At 44.2% G+C, this 24,219-nt stretch overlaps 1 protein-coding gene across 1 annotated transcript in view; it reads right to left on the bottom strand.

Annotated features, from left to right (window-relative positions):
- Nucleotides 1-24,219, bottom strand: part of MASTL (microtubule associated serine/threonine kinase like) — a 276,260-nt gene that overhangs the window by 84,663 nt on the left and 167,378 nt on the right. The window contains exons 8-9 of the mRNA XM_086941611.1: nt 7,211-8,440; nt 5,613-5,739 (exon numbers count right to left, since the gene is read on the bottom strand). Coding sequence (XP_086797737.1) covers nt 5,613-5,739; nt 7,211-8,440 — 1,357 coding nt within the window. The remainder of the gene's footprint in view (nt 1-5,612; nt 5,740-7,210; nt 8,441-24,219) is intronic.

The raw sequence follows: 24,219 nt of genomic DNA, 5'->3' as shown, positions 1-24,219 counted from the left end.
AGTGGGAGGGCGGGGGCATAAGGTGGCAGTTTCCGCTCTCTCATCGCCAGGGTGTGCCAGGCTCTGGAGGTGCACTTCACCGGGTGGATGGTGTCAGTGGGGTAGTAGCTAGTGGGGTCCGATATGTATTATAGTAAGTGTTTCGGATGCACGCTGTCAGTTTCCACCGCTATATGTGGTATGTGGGAGTGGGGTTGTGTCCAGTAGTGTCCATGTTGGGCCTGTGCACAATAAAAATACAACTGTAGATCAGGAGCCGCAAAACCGCCTTAATGGTATGGCTTCGTGAGTGTTTTCCAGCTGACTCCGGGCTGCTTCCCGGCCCATGTTTAGCGCTGCAGCGCTGTACGAAGTTTGACAAAAAAGGCCTGTGTGAGCCACATCGAAATGTTCCAGAATAAGCATAAGAAGCGGGGCAATACTATCATTTTCTGAAGTGCAATTCTGTCTGCCAGCGATAATGGCAGTTTAATCCATTTCTCAATTTGTTTGTCTAGTTTGGTCATGGCCACTCCATAATTCTCTCGGAGCACAATTTCAGGGTCTCGATGGATCCAGACAACCAAATATTTCACGGGGGCGGTTGTCCACTGTAAGGGATAATCTAAACTAGGCTGCGGAGTCACAGCGGTCAAGGGAATAACCACTGACTTATCTCAGTTTATGCTTAGCCCTGAATAAGTCTCGTATTTAATATATTCTTTAATCAAGGGGTTCAAGTGTACTTCCGGGTATCTGGTGTAGAGCACCATGTCGTCCGCATAGAGTGAGATCCCTATGGGTCAAAGATTAAATTGTGGAGCTGCTTCCGGGTGCCTCTGCCTAATCTTGCACGCTAGTGGCTCTAGAGTGAGCGCAAAAAGGATAGGGGATAAAGGGCACCCTTGCGCGTACCCCGACTGATCGCCATGGGTTGCGACGTGTTGCCGTTGATGCGCACCCTAGCACTCGGCTCTTAATATAGTAAAGCTATCCATTTCAAGAATGGGGGCGAAAATCCCATTCTGGTCAAAACTGTAAACATAAATAACCACTCTACAGAATCAAAGGCCTTTGCTGCATCCAGAAGAGCTGACGCGGAAGGCAGTTCCGGATCTAGGCTATGATAGAGAGCAAATTTAGTACGTATATTCTGCGACGTGGACTTTGTGGGAATAAAGCCCGCTTGATCTGGCAGGACTAGAGACCCCAATAATGGCTGGATCCTGGTCGCTATGATCTTGGCCAGGATTTTAGCGTCTATATTGATAAGTGAGAGGGGGCGATATGACACTTTTGGGGGTCCTTGCCCGGTTTAGGAAGAGCTATTAGTAGCGCCTCACAAAGCGTCGATGGGAGAAGACCCTCCTCATACGCTTCCTCATTCATCTGGGCCAGGTGAGGTATCAATATATCCCGAAATTCCTTGTAAAATTCGCCCGGCAGGCCATTTAGTCCCAGAGCTTTATTGTTTGGCAAGGAGTTAATGGCCTCCCGAAATTCGTCCTCTGTTATATGATGGCCAAGTTATTCTCTGTGTGTATCGGAGAGCCATGCCAGTCCAACATCATCCAAATACTTGTGAATGGAAGAGTGGGATGCTGTCGTCTGCGATGTGTATAGCGTGGAGAAATAGGACAGAAAGCTGTCCAAGATGGAGGGGGTGTCATAGACCATCTCGCCCGTGTATGCGATATATGCGTGATATGTGCTGTGGTATGGGCGGGTTTCATCTTAGTGGACAGTGCTCTTCCCGGTCTGCCCCCTTCGCCATACGTCCTGGCCGTATATCGCTTGGAAAGGTATTTAACTTCCGAGTCCGCAAACTCATGATATGTGTCCACTTTACTCCGTATATCCGCAAGGAGGGATACGTTTAAAGTGTTAGTGTATTCTTCTTCCAATGATTTAATGTCCCTTTTAACCATGACCAATTGCTGTTGAATATCCCTAAGGATCCCCACATGTTTGCCTATACAGTGGCCTCTTATGGTTACCTTTAATGCCTCCCATAAAGACCTAGTGCTGTCCACTGAGCCCTCATTAAGTTGAAAGAAGTCCATTATCGCCTGCTTCAGGTCGCTGCGGAACACCTTATTTTTTAGCGCAGATGGCTGGAGACGCCACGTGAATTGTCATGGGGTGGTGTGTGGGGATAGCCAGTTCCAGCCGAACCCGGGAATGATCCGAAAGTGTTTTTGGCAGATGTTCCATCATCGTTGCCCAGGTACTAACCTCTTTGGTAGTCAGCCAGTAATCTAGTCTCGACCAGGTGTTATGTGTCGTTGAGGTACACGTTCCCTACAGTCGTCCCGTATGTCTCACCCTCCACACATCTACTAAGGGCCAGTCCTTGATGCCCTCCAGTAGTGAGTTTGCTGCACATCTACCATATCTATAGGCGCCCGATGCCCTATCCAGGGCGGGATCTAGGCATTTGTTGAAATCTCCACCCCATATTATTGCCGTGGGCTGTATGTCTCTGAGTTTGGACCAAATGTCTTCGAAAAAATGCGGGTCATCTACATTAGGATGTAATCGTAAGATCCGCACCCGCAAAAGATCCCCGTACAATGGCATACCGAACCTGGTCATCGGTTTGTGCATGTATAAGTGTAAACGGAGTCTGGCGTTTAACCAATATTAACACTCCCCGTGCATAGTTTGAATAGGATGACGCCAACTGATATTGTGCCCATCTATGTCCTATTCTATATTCTCGGCGTGGTGTAAGATGCGTTTCTTGAAGACATGCCACATCTACTTTGTGTCTGTCCAGATAGGCAAGTACTTTGTGTGTATTTTGTAAGCCCCTAACATTCCAGGACATTAAAGTCAATGTTCTAACTGGTCTCTTATCCGTCGCCATAGATCATAACTGTGAATCTGCCTGCTTGTACATGTGAGCATGTAAACCTTAAACATTAGGCATGAGCATGTAGCAATAACCCAACTGTCGCCGCCTGGTGGTTTTTGTGGTGGTGGTGGTGCTCCACCCTCCCCCCCCACCCTCTCCCACTCCGTCATTCCAGCAACAACAAAGACATTCCCCTGCATCCCAATCAATATCGCCCCCCCCCCCACTCCCCTCCAAGAACAAGAACTAATCACCAAAAAATGAAACAAGTGTGGTTTACATGAGTGGGCAGTAGCTGCCGAGCTCTACACCTTCGCCAAGATGCGAGAAGGGGGAGGTCTTATGGCCTCGTTATTGTGCACCATAACTACGACAGACCCTCCAAACCCCATTCAACAACAGTATATGCTTATTAAGAACTATGAATAACATTAATATTAATGTGTCATCATCAGTTAGATCTGTCCTGTTTATCATAATTGTTCCTGCAGTGACCACTTAGCTGTTTGGCGTGTCGTCGTCTCAGCCTCCTCCGCACGACCAATGTGAGTTTAGTGATGCAACAGCAGGCTGTTCGTCCTTATTCCAGCGACCTAGAAGGCAAGGCCTGCCGAAGTGTCAGTTAGGGACTTAAGAGATTCAGCTAAAGCAGAGAGATCAGGTCCTCATCAAAAGGTCAGTGTGCCCGGCTCCGTCAGACGTGTATCATTCGACATCGGATAGTGGCTCATGTTCTGCAAGTCTGTCCCGAGGTGATCGTCTGCGCTCTCCTTTCGGCCTCCGCTGTTGTAGATATTTCATGGCGTCTTTTGGTTCATTGAAAATTTTCGTGGCCCAGTCGTCCGTGATCTTAAGTGGTGCCGGGTACAGCATAGCGTATGGGATTTGGAGGTCGCAAAGTTTTTGTTTCACTTGGCTATACCTTTTCCATGCTTCCTGCACTGTTTGCGTAAAGTCCGGATAGATTGCTATGTCCATGCCCTCATGACGTAAGGAGCCTAATTCACGAGCTTTCCACAATGCCACATCCCTGTCTCTATAATTTAGCAATTTAGCTATGATGGGTCTCGGTCCGATGCCCAGTGGAGGTTTGGGAGCAAGGGATCTGTGCGCCCTTTCAACGAGGAACACGTCCGAGAAGGTGTCCCTTCCCATTAGCGTGATTAGTAGCTGCTCCGTGTACTTTTCCATGGGGCCCGTATTTGTGGTTTCCGCAATACCCATCAGGCGGATATTGCTCCTTCGGGATCTGGCTTCCAAATCCTCAGCTTTGGCAGAAAGCGCAGCCAGTTTGTCAATCCCAGATTGTTTAGCCGTAATTTGAGTGGTTGTGTCCTCCACATCCGAGATTCTGCGTTCAGCCATATTATTCCTCTCTGTATGCCTGTCTAGTCTCTCCGACATACGATCAACTCTTTGTGAGGGACACAATTTTGCCATCTATGTTGGTTAGTGCAGTTTGGATGGTTTGAAACATTGATTGAATATTGTCCGTCGAGGTCCCTCCGGATGAGGTCGACGTGGACAGGGTATGGTGTTGGCCTTCTCCGGTCTGTTCCGCCGGTTTTTTTGAGTGATCAAATGTGATTTTGGGTTGGGTCTCATCAGGTTTCCCCATCTTGTCACCACAGTACACCTGGTGTTGCGTCGTCTAGAGTGCCACTCCCTCTCAGGGCACAATGCGGAGGTATAGGGTTGTAAAGCCACAGGTTTTATGCAAGAGGCCACAGTAGCTGTCTACTACCTCTAATGGTTGATGGCCCCGGGAGAGACAGCAGTGCGTCAGCTTTTTATATCTCAGATCCTGTGGGTATTAGCCCGTAAACTGTGGGTGTAGTGTCAGTCACGGAAAGGGTTTCCAGTGATGAAGGATAATCGCCACGCTCTACACAGTCTTGTACTCCCCACATACACCAGCGTGGTTCGCAAATGGGTATTATTTGTGTGTTTTCTGCGCAGGGGGGAAGGAATCTCTAGTGTCCCATTAGACGCTCTCTATTTTGCACACATACCAGTCCTTGAGGGTGGCTTCAATCCTGGGGCCCTCGTACTCCTCGCCCGTAATCCCGTGATGCCAGCTCTCCCCCCTTTCATTGAATAAGAGTGCAAAATCCCTTCTAATGGTCAACACTAATTTTACGTCACCATTTTCCACCAAAAATATACTACTTGTGAAAAATTGCTGTGTGCCTTTTCTCTTCGTCACACCAATGCAACTTTTTCTTTAAATAGCAAAAGAGCAGCAATAGACACATTTAAAGCCTTTTTAATGCATGGAAACTAAAGAACCTAGAACCGCAGCTAAAAAGCACCATGCAGTTAAAAAAGCATGCTCTTGGTAACTGTAAAGTGAAGGGTTTTAGAAATATACAATATTTAAGTTGCACAACAAAGCTCTATTTTTTATCACGAATGTTTTATTTGCATAAAGTACACAAGCTATAACAGGTCTGGGTCCAATGATAACATAATGACATAAGAATAGAGGGTGTGTCCTGAGGGAGAGACTTAGACTACGTTTTAAACTAGGAAGTGTTTTAAGCCTCTAACCCAATTTGCATGCTGCATAGACCTCTTTACATGCCTCTTGTGATCCTGCCCAGAAAAAGGCAGGTTCATGGTACAAAAAGCTTTAAAACACTTTCAAATTCATAGGTGGGCTGAATGTTCACAAATCTATACCTTATGTGTTTTACACAGTGCAAATGAATATTAAAATACATTTTCAACTAACTTAAAAAAGTTGATTAGTATACTTATGGGATATTTTACTTACCATGAGGTATTCCTAAAAGCAGCTCAGGGGCAAGGTAGTCTGGTGTTCCGAGTATCCGATCTCTTTCTACTGGAGCAGCACCTCTTCGTACGCTCTTTGGAGTCCGAAATGGTGTTTCCGCGTTACCCTGCTCACAGAACACTTAGTTTAAAAAAAAACTGTGGCCTGAGAAGGATGACAGACATTTCTCCTGACCAGTGCCAATTTTGTTCGGGGGCTAATTAGATGGATTGGGGTTTTCAAATTTACAAAAAGAAGCTGGAATTAAACATGCCTAACATTTCTGAAACAATATTTGTGCCCCTAGGAGAATAGCACATTCTCACCGAATACTACAACGTTCCAGCTACACCCCTGGCCAATGCCGAATAAGTTGTTTAGTAGCAACAAAAAACAACAATGCTCAGGAAAAACTACTCAATGCAGTTGGATACGATTACCACATGAATCCATGGTAATGAGGATTTAGTGCTTCACAGCTAGACTATCATTTTTTACATATAGGCCCAACCACATCAACCAAAGTGAAGCTGGACTATAACTCACATAATTTAATAATTTAATCATAGGAGGTCTATCACCTTTTAAGTTATATAAACAGTATTATATGCATTCCAGATCCTGCTGCCCTGGAGGTATCCTGTGGATCTTGTGGTGCTTAGCCCACTCCCAATCCAAACAAAACAATGTCATGGTAAACAAAGGTGATACATGTACAAAACGAAGACTGGGAAAAGAGGTCAGTGACGCAAGGGCACACATTTTCAGGGGCATATGTAGTACTGGCATACTCCTGCGTAAACAATTATGCAAATATTCAGACGCAGCAGTACCCAAAATTCACCCAAGTACCCTGAAGGTTTGGTGAGGACTGGAACCTACCTTAAAGCACGCATACAAAAAAAAGCAATCATCACTAAGAAATCAAACTAAAAAGTAACTATACTTGCCACTCCTCTGTTAAAAATATTGCGACACCCTAAAACAACTAAATACATTTGAAGGCGCACATCATGTGGGAAAGATGAGCCTACACAAGGTAGATTCAACATATATTGTTATTATAGATCATAAGCAGCTAAACTATCAACCTTTGAAAAAGAAAGTATGTAAATACAAGGAAAAGATAAACAAAAGATCTGCAACACATATTTGAACCGGGTATATATTTAAAAATGCAAAGGAGTGCTAGAACAAGATGTGATTGAAAGAATAAAAGGAAAAAAAACATAGTAAATGCTTGCCAGGTTGGACTTTCAATCTGAAATAGGTTTTGATACATAAGCACACCATGGAAAGATGAAAGAAAAAAAAAAGATTTGTGCATTCATTTCTGGACTCGAGAGTTAATAGCTTCTGATTATTACTTTGAATGTTGCATCATTGTTCCAAGCCTAATTCGAACGGCTTTGGTGTGCTGTGCATATAGAGGAAAACACTGTTTAGTCGGTGAGTAAAATGTAAGGTGAGGCAATAAGGAGACAGTGTAAGCACTCCTATGTAAACATTCATTTTCATTGTACTTTTTAAATCAAGGCCATCCAAAGATATACATAGCATGCTCTAAAATAGACATTAAGCTTTGGTTGGTCACTTACCTGAAAAATACTGCAAGACTGCCCTTTTTGTGCAGGAGTAACTGCCATGTGGTATGCACTACTACATGCTGGGGAGAAATCCATTGTTTCTGCAGAACCAATACTTATTTTGGAGGGTTCCGATACATTGGATCCTACAATTGCACTGTTAAAACTTCTAAACATGACAATGTTTTTCTTCCTCAAGCCAGAAAATTGAGTTATTTTCCCCAAAGAAGGAGAAGCCCACACCTCATTAAGGGCATGCGGAATAGGTTTTAATATTTCTCCTTCCCGGGACAAATGCTTGCACTGGGAAGCATGGTCATCTATTGCTTTCATCGCAATGTTGTGGGTCTCCGAACATGGCGACACAGCAGACAATACATTTTCCACTCTGGTTTCCTCAAAGGAAAGCTCTTCGACGCCCTTATTCAATTCAGAAATGTTTTTGTCCATCTGACATTCTGAAACAGACATGTTATGGGAAGACGTATCAGAGTCCACGCTTGAGGTTATGCCTAAAGTTTTGATGTCCTCACATGAGAGAATGCTGGAGCCGACAGGAGTCTTATTGCCATCTTTATCACACTGTTCATCCAGCTCACAGAGAAGGTTTTTAGCAACTGATGGGGTAGCTGTAACTTCTGATGCTTGCTTTTCACAAACATCTGTTTTTTCAACGTTCTTATAATTCTCAGTCTGGTCTTCATTGGCAGAAAGCATGAGAAACTTTATTTCCTCTGTTAAACCAGTAATAGGTTTGGACTTTAAATCAGTAATTTGACAGCCGCGGTTATAGTCTGCATTACTTTTTTTGGTTGCTGTGACTTCTTGGCTAGGGCTCTTGTCCACTAGTTCAAATATTCTCTTGCCTCCTGCTTTTTCAAAGTTCTCCTCTTCTGTCTTGCATTTGCTAGCATCCAATAAGAAATCATCCAAACGTGAAGAAATCCTGAAATTGTCTTTGTCTATCTGTGTTTCATCAGAAATTAGTTCCTCGTCTGTCTGCCTGTACAAGCATTTCCTGAAAAAACCTTTCGCAGAAGAGGAAACTAAAGGTGTATCTTTCAGGTCCAACTGCTCAAGTTGTAGTCCCTTCTTACTCACATTATCATCACTTTCATTGGGAGTGCTAGTAAGTGCCTTGCCCCCAGTTTCGTTGTTAATTGGTGGTATCATGTTGGTCAGCTTTTCTGACATGCTATTTAGTTTTAACTTTTCAGTTAGAAAAAGATTTATTTCACTTTCCTAGAAAAACAAATGTCAATTTCAGAAGCATTAGAATATTGTACAATATTTAACTTACAAGTTATCCACACTACAAAATATGCAAAATGAACAATAAATGCACCGATACAACTGCCTTGCCTGATAACTTAGATTAATATTTTCAGAAGAAAATACAACACAAATGTTAATTATTGAAGCACTGCAGGACTTTATCACTTAGTCAACCACGAAAACCTGCCCACCAAAAAAGCTCTGCAACAGTTTATCCAGCAATATATATTTGAATACATGCAAAGCACAACCAACCGTCTGATTTGGTGCAAGAAAAATGGCTAGCTTTCCCTGTTGAGACCAGAAAGTTCAACATATAAAAAACGACTTTGTTAAAGGCTTTTCCAAACTGAGATTCATTGTGTGCATACTATTTCTCTTTGCCGAGACTCTGTAATCAGCCTATAAATAACACAGAAACTGGTGCAAATTGAGAATTGAAGTTAATTCAACATTCCTTTATGTTTACTATGTTAACTACTTAACCTAATATTTCTGGACTTTATAGATGCAGTGTCGAATTATGTTGAAATCTTAATTCATTTTGGTCTGGTTTGTATTTATCCTGAAACGTAATTACTACACTGAAGAAGTTTGGTGGTTATAGATAAAAAGTAAACTCTCGAGAATTATTTTAATGTTTCACTGAAAACCGACTTCACAAAATCTATTAAATTTGGATTCCTATAACACATTGCTTTTGTGTTTTCATTTTATAACGTTTCCCTAGTTGAGTCTGCAGATAAATTATAGTATTGAAAGAAAGGTCACTGGATGTAACTTTTAGCTCTTATATTCTTTTAAAAAGTATTAGAACACTGTAATGTTGAGAGCTGCATTAAAGACAGTGAAGTAGCTCAGAGCCAATAATGGCTGGTAGAGGCTTTCTGATTCAACATTGCAGTGGTTTTTTTTTTGCCTCCCATTTGAATTTAGAACATTTTACCCTCAGTGAGTGGAATATTCGAAAAGACTTCAAGCCCTTCTGCCTTGGACTATACCAGTTGCTATAGGCTCTGTCTTGTTATCGGCCTTCACCTGCGGCTCCAGCTTATTTCTCGGTAACAGGGTCTTTAACAACCAGGTTTTGCACTCAGCAGTGGGCTAGAATATACATTTTGATTTTTCTTAGAATACCATTAGCTGGTCCTGAACCTTTGACTCTCTGGTTTGTACTCGTTCACGTTTTTACTCTGTCTTTTGCAGCAATGTTAACTATTTACACTGTTTGTATTGTATTCATAAAACATGAATGTTCTGCATCACATATAGCGCCTTATTTTATTATTATTATTTTAAATATGTTCTTTGCAGTTTCTATATGAAAATGGGGCTGACTGCCCTTAAGCAAATGGTTTACCTTTTTCTGTTTGTTGTAGCTTACCTTTAACTCCTCTTTATTGTTAGGATGCAAGCCATGTAGCAAAATATTTGAATGGATGTTCATAATACAAGGCTGATTTTGAATCTTTATTTTTGATATCATATCTGTTACAAAAACACTGTTTAAATGCCCCATTTATGTACTCTTTTCTTGTCTTGACACAAGCCATTCACTATATTTGTGTGTAGTTTTTAGTGAAATGTATAATTACATGTACCCTTCTCATGTTTTATCTGAATGTTTGTCAATACCCATTTTGCAGACAGACTAGATTTGCTTATGTAGAAGCCTGATGGTGGCGTAGGTGAACTGGCCAGACTTAATTAAATATTGAGCTATGATTCACAACTCATCTTTAGTTTCAGGATTTATGGTCAAGAGTTTTAAGAACTCAACTTCATATATTTATTTTATTGTATTTTTCAAATCATTATCCGTGTAAACCTTTCCAGATAGACTTTAAACAGCCTTGAGTAATGGGAGTCAATATTTTACAGATTATAAAGTTTAGTTTGAAGAAGACCATTGATCTGAACATGCCATATGAACATATTTCAGAGCAGCAGAGAATTTCATGATGTCTACCTATAAAGCTACAGAGATACAAAGTGAAGCTGTAGAACAAGGAAAGGTAGTTGAGGAAACCCAGCTGATATTAAGCTAATAAATAAGTATGCCCATCCTTGATATGTTTTTTTTGCCAGAGTTACAAAGAGGAAACAGATGTCAATGGGTCACATCTGAAATCATCTTGTTAGCGCCCAGTCTATGAATTGCTTGAGGGTAGGGGGTGGCCAGTTAGTCATTGAAGGTGGGGCTCAATATAAACATCACAAAGTGCATATCCTCCATTCAGGTATACATCATGTACTATTTTTTCCAAAGCAGCCTGCTGCCAAAGTGGATTTCTGGCATCAAGAAAATATGAGTTTACAAATTTCGAAACAGACGTGCTAGCTTTTCAATGTTCTCATGAGACATCCTTAAAAATTATACAAATATATTCCTTCTTATGTAAATAACGAAATAAATTCCAAAACGAGAAATCCATAAATTTGAAAACAAACACTCATAGCAATCTTTTGAGGTCACTTTTTGAAAACCACAAAAGTGCTCTGATCATTTTTTGATACTTTTGTAACACATGACATTTCTGGTTTTGATAAATTACACAAGAAAACTCAGGGTACAAAATACTTCACATGGATATTGAAGACACCATAAGGGATTGAAGACACCAAAAGGGATTGAATTGAAGGGTGCTCTCTACTAATGGGCACTGTGCGGTTAATAAATTTCATATTCTACACTACAGGTAATCAGAACTAATTACATTTCACTATTTCAGTTCTTTGCTTATGCATTCCACTGGCAAAAACAATGTTTGACCCCCTAGTGTTTGGTCTGCATGTTCAGTTTCAACCTCATTTTGGGGAGCAATGCAGATGTAATGGTCTTCATCAGGACATAGATAATGATTTTACCACTAATTAATAAAACAATGCTGGATTTCCCAAATTATTCTCAGTGCTGGTGGGGAATAAATTTAGCACATCAGTGCAAGTAACTTTTCTTGGAGAAAATGTGTTCTCTTGTTTGATCTTAAACAAATGAAAAAGAAAAATAGTCCAAATGTAAAAGTCATTGTCTCTGTTTTAAGGCTCAACCTCTGTGAGGGCAAAAAGTAGTGCTAACTCTACCGCTTTAAAAAAGACTACTGGAGATTACATTCCATCAGATAGTAGAAATTATGATAAATATCAAAACTTTCTTCATGCTAAATATTTTAATTCAAAACCCAGCCTTGCATGTACTTCTCGGCTGTGTGGGCTTAAGGTTGGGTTAGATGCCCTGGTAGCATGTTTCTACATTAAAGGTGTGGAGAAGCGTGGCTCAATGGTTAGAGCGGCAGACCCTGATGTAGAGGTCTGGACTGGAACCAGGGTTCAATTCCCGCCTCGGCGGCTCTTGGACTTAATTTCCCCGGACCTGATAATTCTCGCCTCGGTGCCTAGTCTAATCATGGGTCCCACTCTGTGACTCTGGGCAATAGCTTGCTTAATCTCCACAACGGCCCCAGCAGAGCTGTGGATGCCTGGCTTCACCTTGGGGGTGCCCAGGAGTGGACATTTCACAGGAAAGCCAGGATGGGTTCCACAGCGGTATGAATACAGCGCTACGAGGCCTCCGGGTAGAAGTGCGCTATATAAATACTCTACATATGGTGTGTAGGGTTGTTTTGAACTAATGGTTTCCCTGGTAATGCATTCTTACATCACTAGTTAGTCTAACTAGTGTACTGCAATCATCTAAGGAGTTACTTCAATATGCAACATTGGAACAAGGCATGATTTCCTATCAGATATATCTCAATTTTATGAGTTTCGCATGACTACATCTAGCTTTCGGAGGCTGTTCTTGCAACCTGAGGGAACCAAACAGAAAACAAGAATCTCAAAGCAGCATTGGATTGGTACATTCCAACTGTGTAATTGAAATCAAATACTCTTTTAACTTCTACTAAAAGTTAGGAGGTTTCTCAAATGATCACCTCAATTACAAAATAGCTTTAAAAAAAGCTGAACTGAAGATTTGTTTTAACAGGGCTGGTCTTACTTCATCTGTTCAAATATGCCAGTGCCTCAGACTGTACTATAGGTGCGTGCATCTTCTCACAGTTGAATAAAATGTCAACATACTTCATGCCGCCTATTTTTCCATCAAACTCTCCATGTCAGAAATAAATTATAGCAAAGGAGAGAAATAGATCATAGCAGTCATGTTGGTGTACCGCAAGGTTTACGTGGCAAGTGATGCTATTAGCAATAATAGCCAGGAACAATCACAGGTCAACACTCAATCAGTCAGAAAATGACACATTGGGTTAAAGAACAAATCTGATAAAACATAGCTGCAAAAGCAAAACTAATTGCCAATGGTGGAAGTGGCGGATTGAAGGAAAACTGTGTTTGGACTAGTGCTTTTTGGACTTGACATACCTGTGCTTTGTAACAGAAAACGCAAACTCACTGGCTGACAGTTGCCTAAAGAAGACAGGCAAACCATATGAAAATTAAGAAACTTCTAGCTCAAAGATATTGGTTGAAGTTATCTTTCAACGGTATGCCTGGAAGAGGAAAGCCAGTTTTGTTTAGGATATCAGAATTAAGAAAATTACTGTTCCAGGGACAGGAGTCAGCAACATTGAAGACCACCACAAAAAAGGTAAAACAAAAGAAGAACCAGTTCCCTGTGCCCAGTTGAAAATAAAACATGAAATAAAAAGGGGCTAGCTGGCACAGTTAGAGAGCATAGGTGGTTCACAGTCAAGGGACATGTATCAAGATCCCCTCCAAGGAATTTAAAGTGGCAACATCTTTAGAATAAAACTTTTTCATGTCCTCTGAAGTGCAGGCATTTCAAACCAATTGTTAGACCAGTACTTTTTTGTTCAAAATCATATTGAAATGAGATGTGCCTATATAGTATTAACACCTTGGCTGCTAGGTGTTTTCCCCTCCTGTGCTGCAGGCACTCATTTTCCCATTGTTCATGACGAGCTCAGCTCGTCATCAGCACAGCTCAACCGTGCATCATGACGAGCTGAGCTCGTCATCAGCATCGAAAGGGTTAAGATGAATGTGAAAAATATTGTATTAATTCATAGACTAACATCAAAAGTAATGTAATTTAGATTAAAAAATAAACTGCACTCGGTCTAAGTTTTCAGTTTTTCTGGGTATTTGGAAAACGAGCCAGTTCAAATAAGTAGGTTCTCTAAGCTCCAAATAAGCACCTTTCCATTTACAAATCTCAAAGTCTTGATGCTAAGGCATGCTTTATCTACGCATCATCCCCTCTGTGTCTTGATTATGGGTGCTGGAATTATTTTTTTTATCTCCTTAATTCCATGAATACTGCAATAAATTATGGTTTGACAGAGGAATGTGGTTGGTAGGTATCGAACATGACTATTTTCACACATGTGCACACTTTGCATAAGTGTCTCACAAGAAACTAGAAAACTGTTTCAAGGCGAAAAAGTCTCTTGCCAAGAAATTTTCTGCATGAGCAAGTCTCCCATATGCAAGAATTTCACTAAATTGCATAATGTGAAATGGTGTACTTTTGCAGAAAAACAAATATATATTTGGGAATTACATGAATTTCAACAATTGAAACCTTGACCAGGCCTAGTACTGCAACAAGATTTCTGCACCCACTCCTCACACATCTTTCCCAAGACTCATATCAGGTTGCAGATGCTTTGAGCATTCAGTTACAAGTCATGGGGTGACTTGGGTTGGGTGGCTTCTCTACAGAGGCTAAATATGTAGATGCCCACTGTTTAACTCAGACTAACTTAGATGAGCTGCAATTAAAACTGACAACCTAGGTCAGTGCTTGAAGTGCTAGTCTAGGTTTGCGGTATGCAAGTATTGCTAAAGAAGTAAACAGATGATAATGGGGCTCCATCTCCTTCGTCCCAGGCATCTTTTTCTTATATGATGCTCCACAATGATATCTGCCTGCCTCAAAAAGTTTAAATTTTGCATTGGAAATCTGTGTCCTTACTAATGTTCCTTGTTGTTTTGCCATTACAAAATATTAGCAGGTTAAAATAATTAAGTGAACAAAACTGTCAGATATTGCTGAATTTTCAAAAGAATGGCAAAATGTATCAAATAAATAAATATATGAATACATACATAATTGACAGAGAAAGGTATCAGTCGTAAAAAGGAGAGCACTTCACATAAAATCATGAATGTCTAAGTTGATACATATATAACGAATAGTTTCTTACCTGTCGGTGTAGTTTTGCAGCTTGATGATCTTTCTGGATTCACTACGCTGTGCATATTCCGCGGTCTTGTGGTTGGGTCCGGATTCGTAGTCTTTTCTTTGTTTTTTTTTTTTTCGTCGCCCAGGTGGGCGTCGGTGTCACCCCTTCTTGGGTGTATTTCCGGTGACATCGGCATGCTTCCTGCGGAAGCTCCCACCCTTGGGCGCCATCTTCGGATTCTTTTTTCCGTGTTTCTTTCGTCTCCGAAGTGATGGCATTGTTCTATGTAGGTGAAACTTCTTTTAACAGCTTTGTATATCAAGTCATTTCTGTTTTTTTTTTTTTTTTTTGACCACCTCTTTCCTCTCCAGCCTCATCTTTCTGGCGGAGGTGGGTGGGTTCGCTAGTGAATCCAGAAAGATCATCAAGCTGCAAAACTACACCGACAGGTAAGAAACTATTCGTTTTGCAGCGTGAATCTTTCTGGATTCACTATGCTGTGCAAAGATTTTGTAGCGGTTTTCTCATTTCTGTGGCGGCTGGGTGGAAGATGAGCTTTGGTTCTTGAATATGTGCTGGAGCACCTTTTGTCCAACTTGTGCTTCTTTGTTCATTTGAACATCAACGCAGTAGTGCTTTGTGAATGTGTGCACTGAAGCCCATGTTGCCGCCAGGCATATGTCTTGTATGGGTGTATTAGCCAGGAAGGCTATTGTCGCACCTTTTTTCCTAGTGGAGTGGGCACGTGGGCCCTCTGCAAGTTCTTGCCCTGCCCGTTTGTGGCAGAGTTGGATTGTTTGCGCGATCCATCGTGCAATAGTTTTCTTTGTTACAGCCTTATCCATGAAACTGTTGGCGAATGACACGAAGAACTGCTTTGTCTTCCTGTGTCCTTTTGTCCTCTTGATATAGTGCATGACCGCCCTTCTGACGTCTAGGGTGTGAAGGGCTCGCTCTGCGCTATTTGTTGGTTTTTGGAAAAAACTTGGTATCTGTATGGACTGGTTCATATGGAATCTGGACACCACCTTTGGCAAGAAGTGTGGGTCAGTCCTCATCACAACCCTGTCATTGTGTATTTGTATGTATGGTTCCTGCAGTGTTAGCGCTTGAAGCTCGCTCACTCGGCGTAGGGACATTATTGCAACCAAGAAAGCTGTCTTCATGGTCAGCATTTCTAGTGAGGCCTTGTGGAGTGGTTCAAAGGGCTCCTTCATGAGTTCCGTCAGGACTATGTTCAAGTTCCATGCCGGTGGTGGCACCCGCTTGGGTGGTGCGATTCTCTTCGCTCCTTCCAGGAATCTCTTCACAACCTGTGACATGAAGAAACTCCTGCCCATCTCACCCCTTGTATAGGCGACTATCGCTGCCAAGTGGACTCTTAAGGAGGACGAGCTGAGTTTTTTCTCCAGTAAGTGCGTGAGGTATTTTAGCACTGTGGAGTCCTTCTTCATTTTTTTGTGAAGTCTTTTCTTCCTGCACCATATTGTGAATCTCTTCTACTTTGCCCCGTAGCACTTCCGTGTGCTGGGCCTTCGTGCCTCCCGAAGGACCCTGAGGGTGCTCTCAGGCAGTCTCAAGTGTGCGAATTCTATGTCCTCCGGAGCCACGCCTCTAGGCTCAGGCTCTCTGGCTCTGGGTGCAGTACCTCTCTGTTGTGCATGGAGAGCAGGTCTTTTCTTCTGCCGAATCTGTGGGGTTCACTCTGTGCCATCTCCATGATCTGCGAGTACCATGTCTGTCTGGCCCACTGTGGTGCGACCAGTATCAGGGTCATGTTGCTCGCTCTGCACTTGCTCAGTACTCTGTGTATCAGTGGTATCGGGGGGGGAAAGTGTAAGCAAATGTCCCGCACCAATCTATCCATAGGGCATTCCCAAGGGACCCGTCTTCGGGTTGTCTGGATGCGAAGCTTTGGCATTTGGCATTCTGGCGTGTTGCAAACAGGTCCACTGATGGCGTTCCCCACTTGTTGAACAACCACTTAGTCTCCTGGGCATTGAGCTCCCACTCGTGGGATGCCGATGTCTGTCTGCTCAGCCAGTCTGCCTGAATGTTCTCCTTCCCTGGTAGGTGTATGGCCAGTAGGTCTATCCTGATGGGGATGGCCCATCTCCATATCTCCTGCGCCAGTGTCGAAAGCATTGTTGACTGTGTTCCACCCTGCTTGTTGATGTAGAAGCTCGCTGTGGTGTTGTCTGTCTGCAGCAACACCCTCTGCTTGTACAGTCTTGTTTGGAAGGCTTTCAATGCAAGGAAGATTGTCTTCAATTCTAGATAATTGATGTGCTTTGTCGCATCTGCTAGTGTCCACAGACCCCTGACTTTGAGCTCTTCCATGTGAGCGCCCCATCCCATCAGGGATGCGTCTGTGGTGATGGTCACTGTTGGTGCTGGGGGTGTAAGAGGTTTTCCCTTTGCTATGTTCTCCATGGTCCACCATGTCATTTCCTTCTGCACTGCGTGCGTCACAACCACTAGATCCTCCCAACTCCCTGAAGCTTGTGACCATTGTTCCTGGAGCCATTCTTGGATGGGTCTCATGTGAAGTCGTACGTTTGGTACCAGGTGGATGCATGATGCCATCATCCCCAAGATCTTGCTCGCAGTCCTCACTGTCCGAGCTTGTCCCTTCCGGTAGAGGCGAGCATCCCTCCCCAGGACCCCTGCTCTCTTGTCGCTGGGGAACACTCTGCCCTGTAAGGTGTTGATCTGTGCCCCCAGGAAGATCTTTACTTGTTCCGGCTCCATTGATGATTTTTTCCAATGGATGGAGAACCCCAGGTTTATCAGCGTTCTCGTCACTGTATGTGCGTCTTTCTTGCATTTCTGGTACGAGTTTGCTTTCACTAGCCAGTCGTCCAGGTAAGGATATACGTGTATTCCCTTCCTTCGTAGGTGCGCTGCGACTGCCGCGAGGCACTTTGTGAAGACCCTCGGTGCTGATTTTAGACCGAAGGCTAGTGTTGTGAATTGGTAGTGGCTGTCTCCGACCGTGAACCTGAGCATATGTTTGTGCGTTACGTTCATTGGTATGTGCAGGTAGGCGTCCTTGAGGTCTATCGTGACCATGAAGTCCCCAATCTGCAATTGCGGTAGCACCTCCTGCAGGGAGGTCATTTTGAATTTTTGTATTCTTATGAATGTGTTCAGGAACCTGAGGTCCAGAATGGGTCTCATTGTCTCGTCGACCTGTGGCACGAGGAAATACGTTGAGTATATTCCCTTGTTTCTTTCTTTGAAGGGAACCCGTTCTATGGCCCCCTTCTGCAGGAGCTCTCTTGCTTCTTCCTGAAGCCGCTGTAGCTGTTCGCTTGCTAGTGGCTTTCGCTTTGGTCTCCTGCTTGTTGGCCTCCCTTCCAATTCTAAGCAGTACCCGAATTGGATGATGTTTAGAATCCATTTGTCTGATGTGATCTCTCTCCATTCCTGGAGATAGAATCGTAATATTCCACCCACTGGTGTTACGTGGTGGTAGTTGTCCATTGTGTCCTGACCCCTTTGTACGTGCTGCCCCCCGGGATCCTTTCTGTGGGCGGGCACACGGGTGTCTCTGAAGTCATTTAGAGGCGGGCTGCTGGCCCCCTCTTATGCTGTCCACGTCCATTTCCTCTCCCTCGAAAGGACTGGCCCCTTGACTGGTACTGCCAGGACTGCTTCTGTTGACTCGGTTGCGCCTGCGAGTCAGCCTGGTGCGTCTGTTGGAAAGCCTGGTGTGAAGTACCTGGCTGGTTTCCACCTCTTCCTCCGGGCCTCCGTGACTGGGTGCCCCTTTTGTTGCCTCTGAACTGCAAAGCTCCCATGGATCGTGCAGATTTATTGTCTTTCTTTAGTTGACTGAGTTTGTCGTCAACTGTTGTTCCGAACAGCGTCTCGCCGTTGAACGGAGTGTTCAAGATGCTGTGTTGCACTTCAGGCTTGAAGCCCGAGATTCTGAGCCATGCGTGTCTTCTTTCCGTGACACCCATCATCATGAGCCTGCTGGAGGTGTCTGCTCCATCCAGGGCCGTCTTGAGGCAACAATTTGCCGCATTCTTCCCGTCTTCCACCAGTTTCTCGGCCTTCTGCCTGGCCTCCTGGGGTAGGTCTTTCACCAGTTTTCCTAGCTCCTCCATGATCTGGTACATGTGCCTGTTTATGAGGGCATTGGAATTAGTCATGCGCCATTGGGTCGCGGCATTCCGTTCGATCCTTCTGCCCACTAAGTCCATCCTTTTGCTCTCCTTATCAGGAGGAGGTCCAGAAGTAGTGGCTACGTTAGCCCTCTTCCTTGCTGTGGCTGTGATGATGGAGTCAGCTGAGACCACGCCTTGAATGTAGGCTGGGTCCTTCGATGAATGTTTGTACTTTTTTTCTGTTCTGGGAGTGACTGCCTTGCATGTTGCGGGCTCCCTGAATGCTTCCATCCCCTGCGCCAAGACGCTGTCGAGCACAGGTAGATACTGGCTCCTTGTTTGCCTGGGGAGTAATGTCTCGAGGAGAAAGTCCGCTTTCTGCTTCTCCTTGTCGAGCTTGAGCTTGAAAGCTGTTGCCGCCGACCTTATCACCGAGTTGTAAGCTCCGATGTCGTCCGGCGGTGATGGCCTCGAGGGGTATGTGTCGACCGCCTCTTCCGGGCTCTCGGTGTTGACATCCAGGTAATCCTCCTCCTGCGGGTCAGAGGTGGCCGACTCGGCGTCCAACCTGCTGTCCTCTTCCTCCTCATAGCTGTAAGCCTCGTAGGGATTCTCGTCCTCTTCCTGGTCGTCGACCATTTCGGTGCCAGGCTCATATTCCTCGACCTGTTCCTCTTCCTCCTCGACCAGTTCCTGCATGGGTGGCTTGGTCTTGTGGGGAATCGTGAAGGCTCTCATCTCGGCGTTGAAATCCTTTTTCCGCTGCAAGATGTTTTCCATTTCGGTTTCTAGTCACCGTTTTTTCTTTTCCATCTCGGCCGCGTTGTCCGCGCCGGATTGTTCGGCCACTCTCTTCGGCGCCTGGCTCGGCTGTGAGAGCTTCGGCGTCAACTGGGTTTCGGGTCCCTGTACGGCGTCGAAGCTTTAGGGTCTTTCTCCCTCGACGTCGATCGGTCCTTTTCGGGGACGATCTTCGACGACTTCTGCTGCTCAGCCGCTCTCGGCGCCAGGGACTCCTTCTCAGAGGATCCGCTGGGCCTGTGGGTAGCCGCGGACGCCGGGTGTCTCTGCGTCGGTGCTTTCGGGGTCTTGCCCTCGTTTTTTCGAGACTCTGAGTCTCTCGTGCTCTTGGGGAACGACGAGTCTCCTACCTTATCAGATCTCTTCGTGTAATCGGTCTCTACGACAGTGTAGCTGTCGTCTTCGGCGGCAGCGTTGTCCTCTTCCTCCGAGGACATCCCCAGCTCGTACAGCAATGGCGTCGGGCCTTTTCCTTGGAGGGTGGTGTGCGCTACCCTCTGGCTCTTCCTTACACGAAGGGTCTTCGGGGCGAAGACGGAGCAGGCGTTGCAGTCTTCGCTTCTGTGGTCTACCGCTAGGCAAAGGTTGCAAACCGGGTGTTGGTCTTTCTGCGCGAACTTGTGGTGGCAGTTAGGGCAGAACTTGAATGGCGTGTTGTCCATCATTGAGTGTTTAGGCCTACCTGGCCGCGCGAACGCCAGGCAGTGTTCGGCAAAGTCTTTCGTAGTCTTCTTCCTTCGATATCTTCTCCAATTTCAATCTTTTCCTAGTACTTTCTCCAAAAATGTCTGGAGCCCAAAGGGAACGATCCAGACCCGACCGCGGAAAAAAGAATCCGAAGATGGCGCCCAAGGGTGGGAGCTTCCGCAGGAAGCATGCCGACGTCACCGGAAATACACCCAAGAAGGGGTCGACGAAAAAAAAAAAAAACAAAGAAAAGACTACGAATCCGGACCCAACCACAAAACCGCGGAATATGCACAGCATGGTGAATCCAGAAAGATTCACGCTGCAAAACTTTTTCACTAACTTCTTACATCGCTTATCCAGGCCGCGATTGGTGACCAGATCTTATTGCCACGAAGTCTAGATCGTATCCTTCTGGTAGCAAAGATGGCTTTCTCTTGATTATATACTCCCAGAAACCTAGCTAACCACATTTGAAAGCTAGGGGGATCAGCATCCTTCCACTGTGCTGCCAATAATATTCTGTAAACAGCTGTCCCTATAAAGAGACATGATTCCTCCTCCGAGCTAAGCCCCAGAGTGCTATCATAACCAAGAATAAAAAGTGTAGATGATTCCGCCACCCTGTGCCTGAATACCTCCTCCCAAAACCCTGACAGCATGCTCTTAAGTGGCGTTAATGTGAAACAATCGAAAAACATATGTGGCAGAGTGGCTGGCCCTGACCCACATCTAGGACAAGAATTGTCTATTCTCTTTCCCCATGCAAACATCTTAGCGGGGATAAAATATAAATTAAAAATAGTCTTGTAGAGCTGAGCTTTCAAGTTAGAGGATAGAAGTAATTATGATGTTAGAGATAAGCTCATATCGATATCAATATTGGGATTACCCAATTTACTAGCCCAAGGTGATTCTATATGATCTTAATCGTCTGGGAGCTTCTCCAGAAGTAGGCCATATATTGGTCCAATTCGAGTTGAGTTCTTAAGTATAAGTGGAGAAGTATTAAGCATTGTGGAGAAGTGTGGCTCAATGGTTAGAGGCGGCAGACCCGGAAGTTGAGATCAGCCTGGGACCAGGGTTCGATACCAGACGCGGCAGGGTCTGGGTCAAAAATGTCCGCGGGCCTGATAATTCTCGCCTCGGCGCCTACTCTAACCTTGGGCTCCACTCTGCAACTCTGGGCAATAGCTTGCTTAATCTTCACAACGGCCCCTTCAACGCAGGGGATGCCTGGTCTCACCTTGGGGGTGCCCAGAAGGGACCATCTCACAGGGAAAGCCAGGACGGGTTCCCCAGCGGTATACAGCGCTGGGACGCCCGCGGGCAGCTGTGCGCTTTACAAGTATACAGCATTTACATTTATAATATCTAAGAGTGGAACCTTTTCCAATGAGACTAACGGGGTCTTGGAGCCTAGAATAGTATTGGCCTGAATGAATTTAAAATAGGCATTGCTAGAGATTCCAAAAGGTCTCTGTAAATTCAGAAATAAGCTATTGGCTTCTCCCCCCAAAAAATCCCATATAGTTCTTACCCCTGCCCTTTCCCACCTTTTAGCAATATCGGCATTAGCTTGTAGGGGTAACACAGAGGTTTGCCAAAGACAGGTATATCTATTGATTTTCGAAATTGCCATAAATTTAGCTACCTGCCTCCAGACTTTCCAGGCACTAGTAATGACATTGAATCTGACTTTTTTTTTATAGTAACTTGATTCGGTTTGCCTCAGCAGAAGCCCTTGAGCTTTCTTTCCCAATGATAATTCATATATGGAAGGTATTTCTATGCCCTGCCTATTTTCATTCCCCGTGCAAGTATCAAAAGGAGGTATCTTTTGATGGAGCAGGGCAGCCCAATGATATAGCATTATATTTGGCACGGCTAACTCCCCCCCCACACCCCCCCTTCCCCCCTATTTTGTGGAAGAGACAGATATTTCAGCGATCTCCTAATCTTCCCATACTGCGCATTTGTGATTCAAGCGTTTTAATGATGTTATCCTCGAAGATTAAAGGGATAGCCCGAAACAGATATAATATCCTGGGAAGTATGTTCATTTAAAAAAAAATTACCTCTGCCAATAATCGACAGATGTAAGCTATTAACTCTTGCAAGATCTTTCCTGATGTTCTTAATTAGTGGTTCGTAATTCAAGTTATTAATATTTTCAATCTTTGAGTTAATGCATACTCCCAGGTGGGTGGCCTTTTCTATTTTTCTGGGGTCAACATAATCAGTATTTTCAGTACATAAAATGACTGTCTTATCTTTATTAAGGGATTATCCAGAATACTGCCCAAATTGCTGGGTAATTATTTCGATTTCTAAAATAGCCTCAGTGGGGTCCGTTGTTAAAACTGCCACATCATCGGCATAAGCTAATATTTTGGTCTTGTATGTTCCTACCGTAACTGGTTTTATTTTCTGGGTTTGTAGCAATCTAATAATCAACGGATTAATGTAAAACGCAAACAATATAGGGAAACAGGGACACCCCTGTCTAGTTCCTCTCGATATAATAATAGGTCGAGATTCTATACCCATTAACTGGAGTCTAGCTTTTTGGCTCTGATTGAATTAATAAAGCCAGGCCCAAAGTTGTTTAACTCTAGAACACCCAAAAGAAACTCCTACGACACCCGATCAAAAGCCTTCTCGGCTTCGAGGAGGATCATCGACATCTGATCCACCATCCTGGACAGGATATCAAACAGTGAAATGACTCAGCGAGTGTGATCAGTTGTGCCCTTGCCAGGGGGAGACCAGATGTTCAACGACCCTCCTGAGCCGATTAGCAAGTATTTTAGCATAAAGCTTGGAGTCAGAGTTGATCAGGGAGCTGGGTCGATGTGAAGAAGGAGTCTCGACTGGTTTGCCCTTCTTGGCAAAAATGACTATATTCGCCTCCTTCCAGGACTCTGGAGGATTGCCACTCAAATGTATACCCATAAACAGATCTAATAAGTAAGGTAATATTTGTGCTCCTAGTATTTTATAGAGTTCAAGAGGGATTTTATCGGGGCCAGCCGCTTTCCCAGAAGCTAGACCCGACAAGGCTAATTACAGCTCTATAATATTGATTTCTTTTTCAAGATCTTCTCTGATTGTATTATCTAGAAGTTTGCTCCCTCCAGTAATTAGCGTAAATTCCCTTAAAAATGTCATAATTTCCTCTGAATCAGCTAGGGTATCGCTTTGATATAACTTTTGATAGTATTGTTGGAAAACTTCGGTTATATCACCGGGGCTTGTGTACTCATGATTGTCTGTTTTAATAGAGGTTATCGTATTGTATGAGATCTTCTGCCGGGTGCGCAAAGCCAGCTGCTTACCCACCCTCTCTCCATTTACATAAATGCTGCTTTGGTGTGATTGAAAAGTCTCTGCTGCTTTCTGGGTAGGCCAGCTATTTAGCTCTGTTTTTAAAACAAGTATGCGACGCAAAGTGTGTGCCCAGTCTTCTCCCTGAGTTATTAAAGATATGTGTTCCTCTTCGGCTCTGGTCAAATCTTGCATCAGTAGATTGTTCTCCCTATCATGCTGTGAGAAAGTGCCATCTTTTCTTGCCTTGGTATGCCCCCACTTTTTTTCTGAACTGCTGATATGCTTTGACTGAGTGTGCCCTGGGTCCCTGCCAATCAGGTACCCAGGGCCTGTGTTCCTTCCCTAAAAGGAAAAGCTATGCTGAAACAAAATACCCAGTTGGCATCTCTGGCCACCTGTCAGTCCCTGGTAAATGTTACCCTAGGTATCCAGGGCATGGTGACCAGAGAAGACCCCTGAGGGCTGCAGCACATATTGTGCCACCCTCAGGGGCCCTGTACCCTGGCACCTTCACACTGCCTTTGCAGGCTGAGTGCCTAAGAGTCGACATGGCACACACCCCTGTGTGCCATGCCCCCAGACCCACTGCCCTGGCATACTTCAGTCACCCCTCTAGCTGGGTGCCCTATGCCAGAGGTGAGGG

The sequence above is a fragment of the Lissotriton vulgaris genome, chromosome 10 (assembly GCF_964263255.1).
Source record: "Lissotriton vulgaris chromosome 10, aLisVul1.2, whole genome shotgun sequence".
Taxonomy (NCBI): domain Eukaryota; kingdom Metazoa; phylum Chordata; class Amphibia; order Caudata; family Salamandridae; genus Lissotriton; species Lissotriton vulgaris.
The sequence above is the reverse complement of the archived record's forward strand: the minus strand, read 5'-3'. Positions and strand labels throughout refer to the sequence as shown.